Here is a 21,826-nt window from a genome sequence, read left to right on the forward strand (position 1 = left end):
GAGCAGGCGTGCCGGCCCCGCTGGCCCGCAGCACTGGGGGGGCACTGGGCCCCCATCCAGTGCTGCCACCCGAGTCAGGTTCTGAGAGGCTCTGAGGGGCAGAGGAGCGACCGGCCTCTGCGGAGGCTCAGAGCTCCAGGGTGGTGGGCGCTGTGACCGGTGGGGAAGTCACCCATCCGTGTCCGAGCCCGGGCCGAGCGCTGCCTCCTTCCCGCCAGAGCCGGACCCTCTTGAGGGGCCCCCGATACCCACACCTGCAGCCACAGTCCTCAGGGACGGTCGGCAGGGGCCCCGGGCGCAGTGCTGGACTCGTGGGGGTTCTGCCAACACCCGCACGGAGGACTCCTGCCCGGACACAGGTGGACGCTGGGAGCAAACCACGGCCAGCCTCCGTTCTTAGAATTTACTTACGAACGTTCTCTGGGCACTGAGGGTCTCCCCGTGCTCACCCCCCCCCCCCCCCTCGCTGGCAGCCCGGACAGGCGCACAGGGGTCGGGTGCCTCTGCGGCAGGATGGGGGCGGGGCGGCGCCCGGGAGACACCGGGCCAGCATCGCGCGGACCCGCCGGAGCCCGCAGGGCCACGGCGACCCGCACCGCACGGCTCCGAGGCCGGGGGCCGAGCCGTCCAACCCCCGCTACGCGTGGCCCGTGCACGCTCCCTCGCCCCCCACGCACGCGCACGGCCGGCAGGTCGGGCCTGAAGCTGCCGACCCCGAGACTCTGCACGGGAGCGCCGGGCTGCGGGGACGCGCGGCTGCGGCCCCGGCTCTGAGACCGGAAAACTGATTCGTGTCCGGGAGGCGGTGCAGCTCTGCCCTCCCCGATCCCCAGGCCAGCACACGACGGGGGGGGGGGGGGGAGGGACGGACCGGGAGTCCCGTGGAGGGAGAGGGCGACCTCCCCCGCCCCCTCCGTCCACGCGTGGACTGGGCGAGGGCCCGGCCCCACCCCTCGCCCCCCCGCCCCCCCGCCCGGCCCGCAGGCCTGCGGAGCTGGGCGCCTGCTCCCGCCAGGCGTTCCTCCGTGGCTCAGGTACAGGAGGCGGAGGGGAGGCCACGTGATGTGCCCCAGGGCGTGCGCGAGGAGGTGCACCCCGCACCTCCACACCCACGTGTCCACAGCACCCTGCGTGCGGGGGGGGGGGGGGGGGGGCGGGCGTCCGGTGCGGCGAGGGCAGCCTCAGGAAGGAGCCACTTTGGGAGTCCTTGTGCAGAAGGTGGCCCTAGGCCAGCCGGGTCCCATCCCCGAGCATCTCCTCCCAGAGGGGCGTGGGGCGGGGCGCACACCTCCCACTCCTGTCCTCCGAGCTGGTTCTGGCAGCACGGGGGTCCCAGTGGTCGGGACCCTTGCACAGCTGCAGCGTCGCTGGGGAACCTGCCAGCCCTGGGGGGGGGAGGGGGAAGGGGGGTTGGCCCTCTCTGTCCCCAAGCCCAGGTCTGGCTGCCCCGGGGACAGGACATGAATGGCTCAGGGATCCCTGTCCCCGCTGTGAGCTGTGCAGCTTGGTGGGGGTGGGGCTTGGGACCCAGTCAAGACCGGAAAAGGGAAAAATTAGTTTCAAAAAAAAAAAAAAAAAAAAAAAAGGTAGTAAATGGGGAGCAACGTAGTTGAAGACACTGTGGTGTTCCAGTGGGGCGGCCCCCGTAGGTCCCGCATGTCGGCCCCTCCTGGAGAGGGCCTGTCGTGTACAAAGAGCATTTAATTAATTTATTTATTTCTTTACACATAACTGAAGTGATGTTACAGTACATAAGTTATTTACAACTGTGCAGTAATGTGTTGCAAAATAAATTATCTAGAAGGCAGCAAAAGTACATTGTGAATGTGTATAAAACTGTACAGCGTTTACGGGTACACTTTTTATATGATTATTGGCTCTGTAGTGTTTCAAGTTATGTTCTCAGAAAGAGAAACAAAATGCCCAAGATTAAAGGAAAAAATATACAAACCACGTGGATTTGACTCCATTAAAAACACAACCCGAGAGTCCCGGCTCTGTGTCCCTCCGCAGCAGGCGGGCAGCCCTGCGCGCGGCCACAGTATCCCCGCCCGTCCGAAGCCCGTCCCCGCCCTCCGACCCGGAGGTCACTGTCCGTGAGGGGTGGCCGCCTTAATTTTCTTTCTTTCGGTTGATCAGAATGGAACAGGAAATTGTAAAAAATACATCCGTTCTGCAGCTCCTGAAATGCCCGTGCAGCCGCCCGGAGAGCAGACCCCGAGGCGGCCGTCTCCTCGTGCTCCCGCGGCAGCTCCCGGGGGGAGGGGCCAAGTGCGGGGTCTCTCCCTGGACGTCCCCGCCCGAGGGACAAGGTCTCCCCGCGCTGCCTGGGCTCGGCAGCGGCGCCGGGCAGACGCGTGCGGCCCTCGCCTGTGTCCCGTGTGGCCGTCCCGCGGGGCGTCAGGCCGGCAGAAGCACGAAGTCGTCGTTGACGTCGACCATGGGCACGTAGAAGGAGGGCACCTCGTGCACACACAGCGCCTTGTGCCCGGCGGGGTCCAGCTCCTGGGCCTTCAGCTGCCACTCCATCCGCTGCACGGCGTTCAGGGCCGCGGCCTCGTGCTGCTGCCGCATCAGGAGACACGTCTGCGGGAAACGCGACAGGTGAGGGGCGCCGAGGCGAGACCTCGGTCCCGCGCCTTCGCCCCACGCCCTGCCCCGGGAGTCGTGAGGCCCAGCGCCCCGCCCCCCCACCCCGGGCGTTGCAGCGGAATGTCGACAGTGTCACTCTGCCCTGGTTTACGGCTGGTGACCCGTCACCTAGGCCGGGAGCGTTTGGTAGTTGTGGGCACCGAACCCCGGCAGCAGGTCCTCGCGGGCAGTGCCGTAGCGGCTCCGTATCGGGGGCGCTGGGGGGGCAAAGGTGAGGGCGGACACGGGGACTCGGACAGGATCGCCGAGGGGGGGGGGGGGGGTGGGTGGGACGGACGCAGCACACACGGACAGAGAAGTGGGCGTGAGCAGTCTGACGTCACAGCGCGTCTCGCTGGCTCAGATGCGCGCAAGCGCATGTACGGCGGGGAATCGCCGTCTCTAATTCGCCTTAAAGTAACTGCGAGTGTGTGGAGGGGCGCGGGGAGGGGGGACAGGAGCTCTAAATGCTCCGTCTTTGGGTCTTCGGGAAAGACACCACCACCCCACGCTGCACCGGGGCCACGTCTCCGAGCCCGGGCGGACTCGACCTGCTGGGCTCATTGCTCTATCCACCTGGCCTCTCACTGCTTTCATGAGTTCTCTGTACATCCGGGGCGCGGGGCTCGTGTGGCGTTTCTATCGCCCAACACTGATCTTAATGTCGTCACCACTCCCGTCTGCTCTAGGAAAGCCTCCCCCGTGCAGCCTGCGCGCCCGGCTGGCGGGACTTGGGGAGGCAGCAGCATCCTGGGGCTTCCCCGGGACCTGCCCGAGACCGTGGACGCCAAGCGGGCTCCTCTCTGCTCTGGGCTCTGGCTACCCCACGCCAGCACCTTCCCAGGTGCGGGCGCTGCCGTGGCACCGCGGTCACGGGTCAGTGAGGGAGGGGACGCAGGTAAGGCCGGCCTCCGGGAAACGGGGCCCTCCTTTCCCAGAGCGGGCTCCCCGGGGGCCGGGAGGATGGAGAGCTCCGGACCCCTTCCCCCGGCCCCCTAGAGCTCTAGGGAGGCCGGCGCGTGTGCCCCCCCCCCCCCCTCCCCAGGCCCCGCCTCCTGGAGCTGCCCAGGGGTGGTGCCCACTGTGCCGCCGAGTCTGTTGGCTCTCGGGGCGACCCTGTGGACGGCCCTAGCGCCTGCACGGGGGGATTTGCTTCTTACTTGCTAATCTTTCTCTAGCTCCCACCCATGCTCTCTGGCTGCTGCACTGGTCAGCACGTCCAGAGCAGTGGTGATGGGTGTGTGCTGTGACCTTTGAGGAGGGCTCAAGGTGGGGTCCCACAGAGGTCTGACCGCCAGCTGGTGACAGGAGCTGCTCCCCGCACACCTGGACAGGAGGGAAGACACTCTAAGGAGGCAACATGGGGGGCGGGGAGACCTCAGCTCCCTGAAGGCGTCAGCCGGGCTCACGGGGTCTGACACTGCCACTTGCAAACGGGGGACCCGGCAGCAGCTGCCCCCTCCCCCGCCCCCGCTGCCGCCCGGGCGGGGGAGGGCACAGGGTCCTCACCTTCATGCGGTCGTACTTGTCGTCCACGTCCTGGAGCCACGAGATGAACTGGCGTGCATTGAACCGGTCGCGCACGGACTTGTTCTCGTCGCCCTGAGGGGAGAGGCGCGGACGCTGGATGGGGAAGAGTCAAGAGGAGCCCACGGCCCGTGTCACCCCCCTGCCGCCCCTCCGCGAGGAGCTTGGCTGGCGTGTCCCCAGGGGGCCGCTGAGTGGGGGGCGGGGGGCGGGGGGCGGGGGGGGGTGCGGGGATGTGTGCCGGGCACAAACAAACGGGCGCCCTCAGTCCCCGGCCCCTACCGCGCTCCCTGGGAGTCACGGGGACGCGCACGGTGAGGCCGGCAGGGCTATGCCTTCGTCTCTTCGGTCTGTAATTCTCTCTGAAGAGACCCGAGGTGCCTTGGCCGGGGGGCGGGGCGCCAACCCCGCGTCCCCGTCCTCACGCCCGGTAGCCCCGCGCCCACAGACGGGCTCACGAACAGGTAAAGCCTCAGGGCGGAGGGTGGTGGTCTCACCGGCCCCCGCGGCCCGGGGGGTCCCGGGAGGCCGTCACACGTCACGGTGTCTGTGGTGCGGCCTCGGGAAGCGAGCGCAGGCCCCACCGCGGACGCTCGGCAGGGCGGAGGCCTTCACTGTCCTCAGGCTCAGAAGCAGCCCAGGAAGCCTTCCAGCCCCTTGGTTCTTTCAGAGGCGCAGAGCCCCCGCGGTGATCGCCGAGGCCCCACCAGCCCTTTGGCTTGTAGACGCTCTTTCTGCTCTAGACCAATCTTGTGTTTATACGTACTACGTTCGGTTGGGAAAGTTAAAAAACATTTTTTTACTTTTATGTAGGCTCCATGCCCAATGCAGGGGCTCAAACTCTGGACCCCAGGCACCCCTAGTGGGGAAAGTTTTTTAAGATCAATTCTTCTTTTTTTATTTTTAAAATTTTTCTTATTTTTTAAATTTACGATCAATTCTTAAAGACTGCATGTAAGTGAACGCAAAGCGCGCTTGATGTGCAAAGGGTCTTAAAAACCACGGAACCACTGCTGTCTCCACGCGGCCAGCCTGAGAACGCTGCCCAGAGCCCCAGGGGCCCGTGCAGCGCGTGAGCCTGGGGTGCAGCAGGCACGCACGCTGGCCAGGGGACAGGAGAGGCCCGAGGAGACAGCAGTGTTTTTGCACAGGCCCAAAATGACACGTTCAGGGTTGTTTTTAAAAAGTCTCGGAGGCGGCTGGGGAAGAGAACAAATCGGGGAGCAAACCCGTGTCGGTCTGACCCCAGGCCTGGGTGCACGGGGGGGTGGGGCAGCGGGGGCGAAGGAGGGACCCCACAGGTCAACGCCGGGAGCGGCCAGCAGGTGAGGCCAGGCAGGAAGTCTGTTCCAGCAGGACCCCAGGGCCCGCAGGACCCTCCCCTCGCCGTGGGCCCTGCTCTGCCCCCATCTGCCGCAGGACAGCTTCCCGGTGGGGCCGCCACAGAGCAAGTCGCCTGGATACTACTCGTCTCTTATTTAAATTTTCCTCTAAAACAAGTATAACTCTCAGTGAGCGGAGAGACTGCGTCCACGAGGACCCTGGAGCGGGGCATCTCTCGACACGGCCAGGGTGCTTGCTGCTTGCTGTGTGTCCCGCCGTGTGGTCGCCGCCACCCTCCCCGGCCCTGGTGCGGACTGGGGAACTGAACCAGGCCGGGCTACCTGCGGGATGCGGCCCTTTCCCGCTCGCTGCCCACAGTGCAGCCGAATCCCAGGAGGCCCAGCTCCTCTCGGGAAGCTGGAGACGGGAGAGCGAGTGCCGGGCCCGGACGGTCACCCACCTGACTCTCCAGAGGCATGTTGTAGACCTCGGAGTCCAGCAGCATGGTGCAGGCGCTGAACGGCACCGCCTGGTTCGCGATGGTTCTCGCTGCCCGGCAGTGAACCCGCAGGATCTCCTGCTCGCAGGAGACTATGAGCTTTTCCTGGGGGAGAGCAGCCAGATGAGCAGGACTCACCCGGACGGACGCCTGGCGCCGCCACCCCCTCGTGCCCGCTGGCCCCTCTTACCCGCTCGATGCTGTGCTGCAGCCGCAGCTTCCCCCTCACGGCCTCCTGCTGCTTGAACAGCTCCTTCAGGGGCTCCGCCAGGGAGGGAGGGGGCGCGATCTGCAATCACGGGGGTGGGGGCGGGGTGGTCGGTGAGGCTGTGACTTGCACCAGGAACACCAACCCACCTGAAGGACTGAGCCCGGAGACGCACCCTCTTGGCTGGCGAGAAGTCCAGGAATGCCTGACCTCTGCCCGCCCGCCCCTACTGGCCTGGGTGCTTTATGGTGTGGGGACCACGGGAAGGGAAACAGCTTTTTTTTCTAGAACGAAAGGCGGGAGTCCCAGTGGAAAATAAGAAGTTACACAAACCACAGCGACCCCTACTGTTTTCTCTATTTTCCGAACTTTCCATGAACGTCATGGTGCTCTGTTTTGAAAACCAAAATTTAAACAAAAGGGCAACCAAACACGTCACTGAACAGAAATCTCAGGCCAGATTTTTCTGAACTAGTGACCCAGAAGAGACCCAGCACCTGGATGCTTCCAGGCCAGACGTCCTGCTGGGCTCAAAGCTGTCTGTCCCCCCATCCCCCTGCCCCATCAAAGTGCCGGAAGACTGGGCTGTCCAGGGAGGGTGGTGGCCCGGGCAGCCGTGCCCCCAAGGCCTCGCCCTTCGAACCTGACGCTCAGAGCCACCTATCGCTATTCAGAAGACAGCCGGTGAAGAAAGAGCCAGCTCAGATGCCACCTTCCAGAACACACGATCCAGTGTGACTCTGGGGGGGTGGGGGTGGGGGGGCTGCTCTGAGGTGGGCCCTGTGGGCTGCAGGCCTGTTCTGGGCCTGATGGTAACGCAACGGAAGTCCTGGCTCCCCTCCAAGCGGGTGGGAGGGTCCGAGATGAAGCAAGTCACCTGCGCCTGGGCTGAACAGGTGCTGAGGGGCCCAGGGCGGTGGCTGTGCTGCAGGGGGGCTGTTCCTGGGCAGGGGTGGTGGCAGGAGCCCACCCCGAGGAAGAGGGTACAACGGGAGAAGTGGGGATGCAGACGGCTGGAAGGTGGGGTGTGCAGATGGCGGGGTCTGCACAGACACGGGGTCCCTGGGCTCCCAGTGCCCACAGTGGGGTGGGGAGGCCGCCAGGGTGCCTGCTGCTCAGGGCTGCACGGTGACGACAGTGAGGCCTGGCCTCCGGTTGGCAACCTGGGGCCACTGGGAACACCGAGTGTTACCGGGGGGGTGTTAAAAGGGCCGAGCGGAGACCCTCACTGGCAGAGGCAGGCACCGAGCGGCCCCAGGGCAGCCCCAGCTGGAGGTCTGCAGGGCGTAGCTACAGCAGACAGACCCGCTGGGTGACCGTCGACCCAGCGGACCGAGCGCCGGGCACACGTGTGGTTGGCCAGTCAGGCCCCGCATGAGGAGCGCACGCGGGACGCGGGACGGACGACAGAGCCCCGCCAGCGGGTCTCCCGCCCGCCTCCGGTACTCACCACGGGGATGTGCAGCTTGCTGAGCGGCTTGCCGTCCAGGAGGTAGGAGCCCGTGTAGGTGACGTACTCGGCGTAGCACTGGGGCGCCTGCGGCGTGATGTAGCAGAGAATCTTGCGCTTCTCCTCGATCTTCTTCCTGATCTGCAGGTACTCGAAGTAGGGGTTGGACCTGTCGCTGTGGTACGGCTCGATGTCATCCAGCTTGATGGCGTCCACGATGGCGGCCAGCGTCTGCTGGATCACCTCCCGCGTCTGCTGCGTGGACGTGTTCATCTGCTGCTGCAGCTGCTGGCTGGAGCGCTGGAAGCGGCGCTTGCGCGGGTGCTGGGCCTGGGGGTCGTCCTCCTCGCAGCAGCGGCCCTTGGCGCGGGGGGGCGGGGCGGGGGCGGGCTCCTTGTCGGCGGGCGGCGAGCTCTGCTTGCTCTGGTTGGCCAGCATCTGAGCCCGGTTCCTCGTCATGCGCTGGGGGATCTCCTCCACCTTGGGCGCCTTCGGGGCTTCGACCGCGGGTTTGGGTTCTGGTTCCGAAGCTTCGGGCTGGATGCCGCCCACAGGTCCCTCGGGGCCGGCCCCGTCGAGCGGGCCGGCCCCGTCCTCCACGTGTGCCTGTGCCGGGCCATCCGCGGCGGCGGCGGCGGCGGCGGCGGCGGCGGCAACGACAGCGGCGTCGGGGGTGCCGTGGGACGCGGCCGGGGGGTCCCGGCCCTCGGCCTCCTCGTCTCCGCTCCCTGCTGGATGCCGCTCCGGGGCTGGCGGTGCGGGCCCCAGGCTGGAGTCCGAGTCCTCGGGGGGGACCGTCCCCTCTGACGTGACCCCTGCCTCTACCGCGGTCTCCAACATCACATCCGGCTCGGGCTCCTCGGGGGGCTCCGGCTCGGGCTCGGCGGGGAGCCGGGGAGCCGCCTGGTCGGGAGGCAGTGCGGGCTGTTCCTCGGCAGCCGCTGCAGGGACATCCCCGCCATTCGGGACTACGGGGGGCCCCGCGGGGGTGTTTTCCGGAGGGCCAAGGGGAGTCTCTTCTACTGGTTCCGTTTCGACATCAGAAACGTCTTTAGCCTGAAGAGGAAGCTCTGGCAGAGAGAAGGGCCCCAGGTCTAAGTCGTCCTCGGAGTTGGGGAAGCCATCAGGCCAGGGCACCGCTTCCACCTGGCCGAGGGCCGACAGGTCGTGCCCATTTTCCAGGAAGTTATTCTCCATGGGCGCCAGAGCCTCCACCTGAGTCACGGTGGCCAAACACGCAGGCTCGGGGGCCGCGTCGGGGGGCGCGTCAGGGAGCGGTTTGCAGTTGGTGAAAAAGGGCTCCAGCCTGGAAGGAGGGGCAAAGGGGGCCGGTTCTTCTGGGGCGGGCACAGCGGCCGGGACCGTGTCCACCACGTCGCCTTTGGCGCCCTCGAGTCCAGGCTCGGTGGCCGACAGAGGGTAGGAGTCAGGGGAGCCTGGGTAAGGGGGCTCTGGGGCGCCGAAGGGCCCCGGGGCGGCGGGGTGGAGGGCCTCGGTGGGGCAGAAGTGCTGCGGGGACTCCGGGAGGCGCTGTGGGGACTTAAGCAGGAGGTCCGGCCCCACAGGCCAGCTGACAGGGTTCTCGGGGGCGCCCCCAATCAGGCTGCAGGACAGGGCCTGCTCCGAGGCAGCTGGGTGCGCCCACTCGACGGGGTCCTCCGTGATGACCGTGCTGAAGGGGCCCTCGTCCAGCGGCTCCAGGTAGCTGGGCTCCGGGGGGATGATGGCGGCAGTGGCCTGCTGGTCCTCCGTGGCATCCAGGGGGATGCCCAAGTCAGGCGGAAGGGCCCCCTCCATGGACGGGGCCAACAGCTCATCTCTGTGCGAAGGGGGGGACTTCGCTTGTAAACCAGAGAAAGCACCCTCTGGGGAGGGGGTGACATTGACCACGGCCGCAGGCGGGCAGTGCAGGGCGTCCGCTTTGGGGGAGGGGATGCCATAGTCCGGGGAGTAGTACCCCGGGGACAAGCAGGCGAACTTCTCGGCAGGACCCGGGGGCACGGGGGCCTTGTCCTCCAGGCGCTGCCCTGGCGAGCCGTAACTGGACGCGGTGGGGACGCTCTGCTGTCTGAACAGCTTGTCCCCAGTGCTGAATTCTTCCTCGGGGGTCCTCCGGATATCGACAGACACCGAACGGTACAGGCTCGTGCACAGCGGCCTCGTAGGCGTCTGGCTCGCGGTTTCCGAAATCCCACTCGCTGCCACAGAGAACCTGTCGAAGAAAGAGGGGGAGCAGGCGCTGGCGGACGTGCTGGAGACGGGCTGGGGGTCAGCGCAGTCGAAAATGAGGTCGGAGTAGTCGTCCGCGCTGCAGGACGGGGTCCTGGGCGTGTGCATGGCCTCCTCGTAGCTGGGGCACGACACCACGGACGCGGGCGTGGGGACCCCGGTGGGCCGGCCCTGGTCCGGCCTCGGGGAGGCGGGCAGCGCCTCTTTGGCGTGCGGCCCCGCCAGCCAGTCCCTGGCGTCCCCGGCCGGCCCCGGGGGGGGCTTGCCGTCGGCGGCCGGCGGGGCCAGAGCGGGCTCCTTGGGCCTCTTGTCCTTCGGGGCGGGGTCCGGCACCAGCGGCCTCCGTGCGGGCCCGTCCAGGCCCTTCTTGCGCACGTCCTCAGCGGGCTTCGCCCGGTCCTTGAGCTTCGGGTCTCCGGACCGGTGCCTCATCTTCTCCATCTGCTTCATCCTCTCCTTGTGCCGCTTGTGCCGCTCCTCGACCTCCAGGTCCTTCTGGGACAGCATGCGCTCGAAGCTGGTCATCATCAGGTCGCCGTCGCCCAGAAGCTTCTCTCTGGGCCGGGCATCTCTCTTGCCCTGGTCTCTGGCTGCCGGCGGCTTATCGTTGCCGTTGCCGACCTTCACCGAGTCACCCTTTTCCTTCTCGGGGTTTTCCTTGAATTTCTCCTTCGGTTTGGTCTCGCTGAGCTTCAGGCTCTCGTCCCGGGACTTGTCTCTGAGTGCGTTTGGAGGGTTGTCCTTGTCTCTGGCCGCGGGCTTCTGCTCGTCCTTGTGGTGCCGCGGGGGCCCGTCGCCGTGCCTGTCCCTGTGCTTCTCCCGCTCGTCCCGCCACCTCTCGCGGTGCCTCTCCCGCCGCCTCTTGTCCTTGAGGGCACCGGCGGCACCACAGCCATAAGGCTTCAGCTCCTTCTCCGCTTTCTTGGAAGGCTCTCTCTCGGAATCGTTTTTATCTTTCTTTTCAGCGGCGAACAACTCAATGGTTTTATCTAGCTCGTCCTCTACGTCCGCTTTGGCGCCGTAAGGGATCCCGTAAGCGTCGGCGTCCGAGAAGTCCTTGTCGTACTGGCCGGGGTCCTTCCTGCTGCCTGTGTCCTTGTAATCGTCGCTCTTGTCTCTCTTCTCACACTTGTCTTTCCGGACTCTCTCCCGATCGTGGCTTTTCTTGGACGAGGACGAAGAGTGTCTGTGCCTTTCTCTCTCCTTGACCTTCTCCTCCGGGGGCTCCGTGAAGGACACCTCTAGGAGGGCGCTCAGGCCGGGCTCCTGCCCGCGGTCGGTGAAGCTGTCCGAGGACACCTCGCTGGCCTTGTCGTTGGAGTCCTCCCGGTACGCGTGCAGGGCCTCCTCCTCCAGCCTCTCCAGCAGGCTCTTCTCCGCCTCGGCGCTCCTCGACACCTTCCTGTCCCGGCAGTGCTCCCGGTCCGGCCTCTCGCGGTGCCTGCTCCTGGCCTTGTCCTCTGCGGAGGGCTTCCGCTCCAGCTTCTCGGGAGGCTTCTGCTTGTTCTTCTTTTCCTGGGTGGGGTCGGCCGAGGTGCGGTCCTTCCTGTCCTTGTACTTGTCCGCACCCTCTTTGTCCTTCTTGTCCTTGTGCTTCTCCAGGACCTTCTCTTTCTTGTCTTTCGCCCCTTCCGCGGCTCCCTTCTCCTTTTTCTTTTCTCGGAGCTCTCGATCTTTCTGCTTCTCTGAGTGCTGCCGGTCGGCAGAGTGCTTCCGGTGCCGGTCGGTGTCCTGGGGGCCGTCCGCCCGCGGCGCGTCCCCGGCGTCCCCGAGTCGGAGCCCGCTGGCCGCGAACTCGTCCTTCTCGTCCTCGCTTTCGTCTGTGAATATGTCGGCGATGTACCAGCTCTTCTCTTTACCCTTCTTCTCGTCTTTTTTTTCAGGGAAGTCCTCGGAGAGAAGTCCAGGGAAATTCTTCTCCCTCTTTTCTTTCACCTGGTCAAGAGACACCTTTCTCTCCTTGTCCTTATGCTTCTCCTTGGGATCCTTCTTCTCTTTAAAGCATTTATCAAACTCCTTGTCCTTCTGACATTTCTCAAGGACAGACTTTTCGCTTTTCTCTCTGTCACCGGACTTATCTTTGTATTTCTCTAATTTCCCCCTTTCCTTCTTCTCCTTGTCTCTTGCCGCATGGAGCCTCTCCCAGGGCTCGGGGCCCTTCCCAAAGTCACAGTCGGGCCTGTCCTTGAAGCTGGCCTCGCCAGCCAGCTCCTTCGGCTCCTCCCGGTGGGCCTCCTCGGGCTTGGGCCTGCCATCCTTCCGCTCCTTGGCGGCCTCGAGGGGGTCCTTCCTGTCCCGCCCGCCCTCGGCGGACTCCCTCCGCTTTTTGTCCTTGTCGGGAAGGCAGCCGGGGATGCCCTTATGCTTGTCTGCCTGCTCCTTCCTCCTCTCAGAGCTCTTGTCCAGACAGTCTCTGTCCTTCTTCCGGAAGAAGGCGTCCCTGTCGCTGCGCCTGTCCCCGTAGTCCCGCTTCTCACGGCCCTTGCTCTCCCGCTTCTTTTCCTTGCTGTCCTCCTTCACGGTCTCCAGGATCAGTCTGGCCACGGGGTCACTTTTAACATCCCTGTAGTCTGTCACTGGAGAATCCCAACTGTCGTCCCCTTTGAAATCAAAGGACGAATCGGACAAGTCCGAGAACCACCGGTCCTGCTGGTCGTCGGAAAGGCTGAACTTGGTGTCTTCGTTCTCCAGAAACTGACTCTTGTTACAATACTCATCGAAAGCGGAAGAGTCTTCCCTGTAGACCTTTTCTTTTTTCAGTTTTTCTTTTTCTTCTTTGAAAGCCTTCTCCTTCTCCTTTGGAATCCTGTCCTCCTTACAGTCGTTCTTCTTCTCTAGCTTGGCGGGCCTGTCTTTGGACTTTTTCTTTCTTTCCTCTTTGTGGAGCCTCAGTCGTTCCTCTTTGGGAGACTTCTCCTTCCCTAGTTTCTCTCTTTCTGCTTTACTCCCACGGTCCTTCTCTTCTCGGAAAGACCTGCTCACCTCTTTGATTCTCTTCAGGGCCTTCTCGTCTTTGGAAACCTTGACCACCTCCTCCTTGAAGAGCCACTCCCTGTCTTCCGGCTTCAGCTTGCCGAGCCGCTCTTCCTTCCTGAAGTGGTCCCGGTCGTGCTTCAAGGCCTTCAGCTTGCCCTCGCTGGGAACGTCGCCGTCCAGAAGTATGGCCTTCTCCGGCCGCTGCTTGGAGTCCTCATACTCGTAGGCGAAACTTTTCAGCTTGAGTTCCTGACCGACGGAGCACGGCCCTTTCTCCTTGTTTTTGTGTTTGTGTTTTGTTTTGTGTTTCTTGACGACCTTGCCCTCCTTGTCCAGCTTGGGAACGGCGCCGTCCACGCTGGCGTGGAAAGAGTTCTTCTTCTCCGACAGCGTGCTCTGCAGGCCGCCCCGCTTCCTGTGCTCCTGCTTCTTCCTCACGGGCTTCAGCGACTCCACGCTGGAGCCCTCGGAGGAGCAGTCAGACTCGCTCGTCAGTCTCGTCCTTGTGGAGTCTGATAAAGAGCTGACCTCCGACCAGGCGGGAGAAGAGATGTTCTTCCAACTGTCTGTCCGCCAGTGCCTGGCGTGCTGGTCCGCGTGGCCGGGGTTATGCTTCTGGGCGGCAGAGCTCCCGTGAGACGAGGCGGAGGAGGCGGACAGAGAGCTGAACAGGGACGGGTCCTTCAGCACCAGCGGGGACTCCTTGAGGCAGCCAGAGCTCCCCACCGAGTCCCCGTCGTCCTCCCCGCTCTCCGAGGACTCGCTCTCCGACTCGGAGGAGCAGAACTTGTCATTCCTCTTCCCAAACCGCACTTCCTTGCCTTTTGTCTCCTTCTTTCGCTTCTTTTTCACTTTATTTTTCTCTTTCTGCTGCTTGGAATTGGAAGGTTCCCGCGTTTTGTTACCGGGCAGTATCGTGTGTGCCGAGAGCCTCAGCTTCTCTCCTGTCCCCACAGTGACACCAACGTCCTCCTCGTCTGACGTGTCTGACAGGATGCGATGAGCCGCTTTCTTTGGTGCAATCGTGTTATTTTTAGTGTAACTTTTCACTTCCATTTTGGGTATAGAAATAAAACTATTTGATTTAGTTTCTTTTCTGTAATCCTTTTTCAGTAAGTGTTTGTCGTCCACTGGAGGGACTCTGTCCTGCTCGTCGTCCTCGTCAAACTCGTACTCATCCTTGACGGGGGTCACAGTTTTCTGGGGCTCTGGATTCTTAGCCTTGTGCTTCAGGCCTTTTTCAAATTCAGAGTCTGTGTTATTGCCGTCAACTGAACTAGAAGGTGCGAACGATGGGGCATCTTCCTCCTCTGAGCTCTCTGCTGGGAACAGGGAGGAAGAGGTCAGAGGCAGAGTCACAGCGACCCTACTGAACATGCACGGGGACGGCGCTCTGCAGACGAGGCAGAGGGGGGAAGGGGAGGAGAGACAGCTCTTCGCCTGATTTAGATAAATCGGAGGCCGGCCACGGGCAGGAGGAAATGAGAGAGAGATTCGCGTGAGGGCAGGGCCGGAGGACGAGGGAACCCTGGGGGTGGGGTCCCGGCCGTCCAGAAGCTCCCCCACCCCAGCCGGCACACGCGGTGCGGCTCCCGGCCACTGACCGGTCGAGCTCTCCTCGCTGGACGTGTAGGTCCCCTTGCCCAACAGGAGATTCACCATGGTTGGGGAGTTGGCCACCTTCAGCGGCGTCTCGCCTTTTCTGTTGCTTTGCTGAGGGTTCCCGCCATACCGCAACAACAGCTTCACCACCTACGAAACAGCAACCGGCAGGTCAGGGGCTTTCTGAGAAGCACGCGACGCGCCCCCGTGCCGGTACAACTGCAGCCGCTTCCTAGAGTCCTGTGCTCGACCAGACAACAGCCCCCCCCACCGCCACAGCACGGCCCCCGGGGGGGGTCTCCGGGCCCCCCGCCCCAGCCGAGCACGCCGCCACACGGAGGAGGTCTGCGCTCCCATGCAGAGTCCTCCCCATCGGTGGTGGGCCGACCACGGCCCCATGATCTCCCGCCAGCGATGAGCCGCCATCCGGCAGGGCCCGCGGGGTGTGGAAAGAAGGGCTCTGGAGGTCTGGTGGGGAGCGGGGACTGACAGAACAGAGGAAACAAAGAGCGAGCTTCTTCCAAGTAGGTTTATTTTGTGTTCTCGTTTCTTTTAGAAAAGAAGATTGCCTCTTCCGTGCTTTGACACAGTAAGGTGGGGGGGGGGGGGGGTCCTGTGAATGACAGACACAGTCCAGGTGACCCCGCAGCAGCTCTGCTCAACTGTCTACAGCCGGCAAGTGTGCTTCGCGCACCCGGGGCGGCCGACTCACTGCCCTCAAGTGCAGGTTCAGTGCTGTCTCGGCCCCAGTTCGGACACTGGAGTGTTAAAACAATCTTTAACCAGGAACACCCCGTCGCTCACACGCCTTTCCCGCTTAGGACGCCGCGGCCTCCCCCGACCAGGACCCCGCTTCCCGGGCACGGGTTTCCCACGGCTGCTCTAGCGAATCACCAGCCCCTCCGTCTCGCCAAGTCTGCAACGGGTCTCGCTGACCCTACAGATGTGTGGTGTTGGCTCCTTCCTTTCCGTGTGCGTGGGGTCCCTTGCAGTGGTGGGACTGGCCCCGTGTCCCTGCCGTCTGCCTGCCGAGGGCTGTCCCAACGGCTGGAAGCCACCATGTCCCTCGGCCCCTTCTGCCAAGGCTGGCAACGCGGGCGAGTCGCCCTCACGGTCTCCTCCCTCCTGGGGAAGGGTTTCTGCTACACGGCCCCCAGAGGGCACTGGGCCCGTGGGGATAATCCAGAGTCACCACTGCATGATCTTTTGCTTACTCCCATCCGTGAAGTCCCCTTACCACGTGAGGTCACACATTCACAGTCCCAGGAGCTGGACGGGGATCTCTCCGGGGGCCGCTACCCTGCACCCCTCCCCGTATTTCCACAGTCTGTTCCGTAAGGTAGTTTTACAAGGATAATCACAGAAGTACAGAGATTCAGAGGACGACCCCGTCCCTCCCCAGTCTGTCGGCTGCCAACATAGCGCCAGACTCATGTCATCGATCCCTCCCCGTCCCCCACCGTGGGTACTCTAGCAGGTCCCAGGCATTTCATAAACTTTTCTAGCATTTCTCTAAAAGGACCCTTAAAAAACCAAAAAAACCAAGATGCCTTTATCTAACCCAAGGAGCTAACCAAGAGCCCTGACATCAAGTACACAATCTGTGTCTGGACTCGTCCAGTCACCGTGGGCATCTTCTCATTCACAGCCCTCCCCCGACCGTGTGACTCATCATCCTTCGACCGCTCGCCACTCGCCGGGTGCTGCTAGTTCCCTGGCACCTGCCCAAGGCGACGGGGCAGAGCAGCTACAGGAGAGCGTCAGAGGTGCGTTCCGGTCTACAGGCGCTGTCCTCGCCAGGCCCCACTGTGCTTCCCGGGCCTCTTCATGAAGGTCTGGTAACGACCACAGCAAGAGCCTCGCCACCTCTGCGCGTCTCCTGCATCAGACCCAGAGGCAGCCGTTTCCCCAAGGGGGCTGGTCCTCTCGGGGAGGCCGTGCGCTTGGCTACTCGCTGCTCCCAGACTGGTTACGAGAGTCCTCCCGTGTACTGGCTACACCTCTCTGTGCTTCATCAACAGTAAATGCCATAAGGACAAGGACAGCGCCGGCAGCAGCCCATGAATACCCCCCTCCCCCGCTCCCCTCCCCCGCGTGATCATCCAGCTGCTAAAACCTAGACATGCCCGCATGACCTGAGCAGGGCCCCGTCACATGGAGCAAGAGGTCACCCAGGTGCTGACCCAGGATGAGCAGGTGGGCTGGTCAGAGAGGACGGCCCCGGGGTGGGGGGGGCAAACGTGCAGGACGGTAGGGACAGGGAGCGACAGGATGACGTCCAAGGCGGCCAGCAGGCCCAGCGGGGGACGTGGGTGCGGGGAGGCACCCACCTTGTAGTGCCCGTTGTTCGCAGCGTCGTGCAGGGGGGTGTCGTCGTCTAGGCCCTTGGTGTTCACCTCTGCCCCCGCGGCCAGCAGCTGCTTGGCGACGTCGTAGTAGCCCCGGTTACACGCCTCGTGCAGCGCTGTCCAGCCTGGAAACAGACACTTAGGACCTATGTTATTTAATCCTCAAGAACGCCACTCCTGTCCCGAGGCAGCGCCCTGCACGGAAGGGCTACGGTCCCGGGAAGCCCTGAGGGTCCTTTGCTGGGGCGCCCCGTCTGCCCCACGACGTGCAGCTCGCTAACCCCCCAGGTTCACCCTCTGCGGGCACAACCTGGGGTAGGGGACTCGTCGGGGGTGGCAGCCTCAATCCAGCGTATCTGGCAACACACGTGGAGGGTACAGGGAGAGCGGCCGAGGGGGCTGCGGGCAGCGTGGCAGGGGCTGTGACCACAGCTGCAGGTTTCGAAACGTGCCCTCTGGGCAGCACGTGGCTGAGGCCACGCGGGGAGGCCTCCTCTGGCGGCCGTCTCCACTAGAGCCTCGACAGGCCACCCGCAAATGTCAGTGTGCAAACGGGGCCACCCTGTGGACACAAATTCCAGGGCTTTGGCAAATCTCGCCTTAGGAAAATTGTATTTTCAGAGAAGGTGCTACATTAGGTTTGGGTCAGAAACCCCATCAACTAGGGCAGTGGGCGCAGTCTAGACAGGTTCGTCACGGAGACCGCTTTGCTGGTCTCACGTTCCACGCGCTCTCGGAACAAACGGCTGTGGAACGTGCCGATGCTGCGGCACAGAGCAAGCGTCCTGTTCACACCCGGCAATACTCCACCGTGACCGCGCGGCCCTCAAAGCAGATAAAGCTGGGCTGTCTCGGGCCAGGGGAGGAACACCTACTTCCGGCTTAAATGAAAGGGCCCTCTCGGAGACATTTCTTCCCTGGGGGGTGCGGTCCCCAGGCTGCCGGGCACCGAGGCAGGGCCGCCTCTCCCTGAACGGGCCAGGGGCGTGACTCCTCTTCCACGGAACTGGGGTCTACACGACACAGCAGAGTGGCATCTAAAAATCCCCCCAATTCTCTTAAAGATGATAAAAAATAAGAAAACGATCTTATTTTGAAATACTTTCCGAAACATCAGTACCTCTTCCTCAGCAGCAACAGCACATCACCCTGGTCTAAGCGCGAGGTCTGCCCACTACCCCCAACTCCTGTGCGCAACCGCCCCCCCCCCCCTCCGCCCGCCCCCGGCTCCACCCCCGGACCCCAGGCGGGGCGCCTTCGGGGCACGCGGGGTGAGGGCGCCCGCGAGCGCTCACCTGCAAAGTCCTTGACGTTGACGTCCGCGCCCTCGCCGATGAGCTCCTTGATGCGCCGGGCGTCCCCGCGGATGGCCGCGCGGTGCAGGCGGGTCTCTCCGCGCTCGTTCCGCTTGTTCACTTTGTCTTTGGTTTTCGAGGCGGAGTTCGGCGTCCCCTTCTGACACACTGTCGACTGGGAGGGGTGCTTTGGTGTCGTGTCTACTGCAGGCCAAGGAGAGGACAGGCAGGGCGTCACCGGGCGTGTCCCGGCAACAGAAGCCGCCGGGCCCTGGGCCGCTTCCTCGAGGCACCGGGGGCTCACCTGGGCTGTTGGCGGACTCCTCGGCCGTCATCTGCATGAGGAGAGCCACCTGCTGGCGCTCGGAGAGGGGGTAGCCGGCTCGGATCCCAGACAGCCCCATGCCAAACAGCAGCCCGGCCTTCCGGGTGACGGGCTCCTTCTTAATCCTCTTGCGCTCAGGACCCTGCTTCTCTGTGAGGCGGTGGAGGAGACAGGGGGACATTTCATGCCACGCGGTCCTCAGGACCCGCGGCCTTGCCTGGCGTCGCGGAGCCCCCCGCCTCCCGCCTCACAGCTCACAGGGAAAGGGCGAGAACAGGGGCGGCAGCACCGAGCCGCCCGGTCGTCACCTCCGGCGGTAACAGAGACAACTCCAACACCTCGTCATCAGCCAATGAGGCCTGCCCCGCCTCGGGCCCCACCGGCCGGTCGCGACGGCCCCTCACTGGGGCCCTGGCTCACGCGGGACAGGTCTCCGTCCATTAAGTGCACGTGTCCACACTCCGGTTCCTCCTTCCCCGTCCCGCCTCCAAACAGTGCAGATATAAATGGCAAACACAGTTCAGAAATACATAAACAGGTCAAGGCCGACTTGTCAGTACTGTACCTTTCTTCTTGCTTCTAGGGACCTCCATTTCATGCCATGGCCCTTCGAGGAGCGAACCAGCCTTGCAGTACCACGACATGGACTGAGCTGGAGGCATCTAAAGGCATCAACACAGAGCACTAACCAGACACGATGGAACAGCTCAGCCGTTCCGTCTCCGCCTCCTCGGAGCGCACACCTTCTCCACTGGTCTGACCCCTTACGGAGCTCCCTGCCGACCCTGAGCACAGACACACCGCGTGGCTTCTCCGGGAAGAGGCGGGAGGAAGGGACAGAAGACACCCCCCAGGCTCCGTGAACCAGGAGCCGAAGCTCACTGTGCTCCTTCGCCCCCGTGCCCCTCCTGCCGGGGATTTAGGGATCCACCAGGCGCCTGGAGCCCTCCCCACACTGCCCCCGTGCGTGCTGGGTGGGGCCCGGGTGTGGGGGCCGGGCTGGCTAGGGGGTGTTCTAGGTCACAGGGTGCAAACTGCAGCCAGGGAAGGAGGGTCACCATGGGAGACTTGGGGTCCTGAAACTCTCCTCGGGGGAGGGGGGCCTCCTGCTCTCCACTCCACGCGTCAGAGAGGACCTCCTCCGGGCCCTCGGCCGGCTCGCTGGCTCTGGTTTGCCCCGGGGAGGTGGGTGCTGTCTGGGAGACACGGACCGGACAGGCTCCCGTGCGCCCCGCCTGCCCGACTCCAGGACAACATCCCCAGCCCACAGATGCGTCGTTTTCCATTTTCTCAAGAAGAGTTTTCTGTGCGCTACTTTCTTAGAAAGTACTGCGATCGGCCCTTTCAGAAACCACACTGTGACTCACTGCAACACAGGCTGCCCAGGCACCCCGGCCACGATGAGTCTCTAACCAACCCACGAGGCCCGGGCTCGAGAAAGGAAGAAAGCTCCAGAACGCTCCTCATCTGTGACCAAGGACCCCAGCTTATCCACCCTGTCCCCTGTTCTGCCTACAAGCTGGCAGGTGCAGGGGTGAGGCTGGCAGCCTCCCCGGAGCCTCTACACAGGGCGAGGAGCCACACTTTTGCAGTCACTCGGGGCCATCCCACCCAACCCGAGCTTTCTGGAACACACTCCCCAAATCAGGGCATCGGGTTTAAAAGTTCTCACACGGCCGAGTGCTCCACTAACCCCCCCCCCTCCCCTTCTCTATGGTGACCGCTCTGCCCTGCGCTGCTCCTCTGCACGGCCTGCGTACAAACAATGACAGAAACAAGGCCCACGCCCCCAGGACACATGAGCCGACCTCCTGCTCTATGACACGGACACAGATGCCCCACCAGCTTGGTGTCTCCAACACGGGGCCCTGGTGTCAGGACAGCAGCAGGAAGGCACATGCACACTGCCCTGCTCCGCAATCAGGACCCGATTTCCACCCAGTCTCCTAGGAACCACCGCTTGGTCTCCACCCACGGAGCCTCCAGCCTCTCAGGGCCCCTGCGCCTCCCTGGGGGCGGCGGAGAGAGGAAGTCAGCCGGAGGAGGGAGACAGCAGAGCTCAGAGAAACACGTGCCACACGAGGATTCCTGCTCATGGGGACATCTGCAAATTACACTAAGTAACTTCAGAGGACAAGGCCGGTGGCCCAGCTCTGCTCTCTGGGGCAGGCCTAGGGAGGTGCAAGGCTGGGTGTGGGCAGCGCGTCCTCAGAACAGACCCCACAGGACCCTGAGGTGCCAGAGGGACCGGCACAAGGGCACTGCAGTCACTGTCTTCAAGTGACAACACAGGCAGCAGACTCCCTAGAGGTCGGGGGTGGGGGTGGGGGGTGGGGGTGGCGGGGGTCCCAAGAGACACCTTTCCTGGGAGTGGCAGCCGAACACCTCCACAGCCTTGCGCCCAAAGGGCTTTCTGCGGCAACAGACCGTCCCCCGCCGCGGAGCAGGACGTGACGGTACCACACCAGGCCCGTGGTCTCAGGAAGAGACTCAGTGTGTGTAGCGAGGCCCTAGGCCCCGCTGCACCGGGCCTCCCTCCCCTCTGTGGCCAAGAGCCCGGCTGAGGCTGGACGATGCTCAGGGAAGCGGAAGGTACTGACTCCCTCCTGGTGGGAGGGGCCTCGCACAGCCCACCTCCCCACACGGGTCTCGGGGGCGTTAATGGGAGGACGTCTTCCGAGTCTCACCACAGGAAAAAGCCCCCAAATAGAATCCCATCTTCTAAGACACCCTTCTCTCCACCAGCCCCCACACCTCCCGGTACCCAGAGGGCCTGAGTCCAGCCAGGCGGCGTGTGGCCTCGGGTGCGGGGGACCCAGGGCAGCTCGGACTTCTGGCCAGAGGAGCCAAGTGACACGCGGTCCGCGTCACCTGCCCCTCTTCCCAGCCGCTGCTGTGCCTGTGATGGGGTGTCCACAACAGGGCGGTGGGGGTGGGGGGGAGGCTGCCCAGCCTACCTTTGCCCCCCCAGCCCCAGCTGGGGGGGGGGTGCGCCCACTTGCCAGAAGAGGAGCTATGACCCAGAGCAACCTCTCAGGACAACCCGAGAGCCTCTCTGGCATCCTGCTCGTTTTTGTTTCTAATATCCAACCAGAAGCAAAGGAGGACTCCACGAACTCCCAGCGGCCCGTGCCAGGCTGCAGAGCAGAGCGAACCTGGCAGGTCGAGGTGGCCCTCCAGGCCTACCTGTGGAGCCTCCCTGCAGTGACCTGCAGGCAGGGACCGGCCACTGGCCTGCAGCCTGGACACGCCTCTGGGGGCTCCGAGGGCTCTGCAGAGGCCCAGGAAGGAGGCCCGCCACCACCGTCCTCACGGTGGCGGAGCTGGAGCGGCTCTCAAGGCTGGGGCCTTCCCCCCCCCCCCGCCCTCCCGGCCCCGTCCGGTCAGCCCAGCTGTGGTCCTGGTGGGAGATG

At 63.9% G+C, this 21,826-nt stretch overlaps 1 protein-coding gene across 13 annotated transcripts in view; it reads right to left on the reverse strand.

Annotated features, from left to right (window-relative positions):
* Positions 1 to 1,688: 1,688 nt before the first annotated feature.
* ANKRD11 (ankyrin repeat domain 11) overlaps positions 1,689 to 21,826 on the reverse strand; it is a 111,329-nt gene continuing 91,191 nt past the window's right edge. For 6 of the 13 annotated variants that reach the window (XM_042968040.1, XM_042968041.1, XM_042968043.1 and 3 more), the window contains 10 exons: positions 18,393 to 18,563; positions 18,089 to 18,292; positions 16,776 to 16,918; positions 14,448 to 14,595; positions 7,639 to 14,165; positions 6,171 to 6,269; positions 5,942 to 6,085; positions 4,141 to 4,233; positions 3,792 to 3,957; positions 1,689 to 2,586 (listed from right to left, as the gene is read on the reverse strand). In XM_042968040.1, the coding sequence (XP_042823974.1) occupies positions 1,970 to 2,586; positions 3,792 to 3,957; positions 4,141 to 4,233; positions 5,942 to 6,085; positions 6,171 to 6,269; positions 7,639 to 14,165; positions 14,448 to 14,595; positions 16,776 to 16,918; positions 18,089 to 18,292; positions 18,393 to 18,563 (8,312 nt within the window). In that variant the 3' untranslated portion in view covers positions 1,689 to 1,969. Of the gene's footprint in view, positions 2,587 to 3,791; positions 3,958 to 4,140; positions 4,234 to 5,941; positions 6,086 to 6,170; positions 6,270 to 7,638; positions 14,166 to 14,447; positions 14,596 to 16,775; positions 16,919 to 18,088; positions 18,293 to 18,392; positions 18,564 to 18,978; positions 19,076 to 21,826 lie in introns of all 13 variants that reach the window. The other 7 variants (XM_042968047.1, XM_042968046.1, XM_042968045.1 and 4 more) reach the window with 7 other exon arrangements.

The sequence above is a fragment of the Panthera tigris genome, chromosome E2 (genome assembly GCF_018350195.1).
Source record: "Panthera tigris isolate Pti1 chromosome E2, P.tigris_Pti1_mat1.1, whole genome shotgun sequence".
NCBI lineage: Eukaryota > Metazoa > Chordata > Mammalia > Carnivora > Felidae > Panthera > Panthera tigris.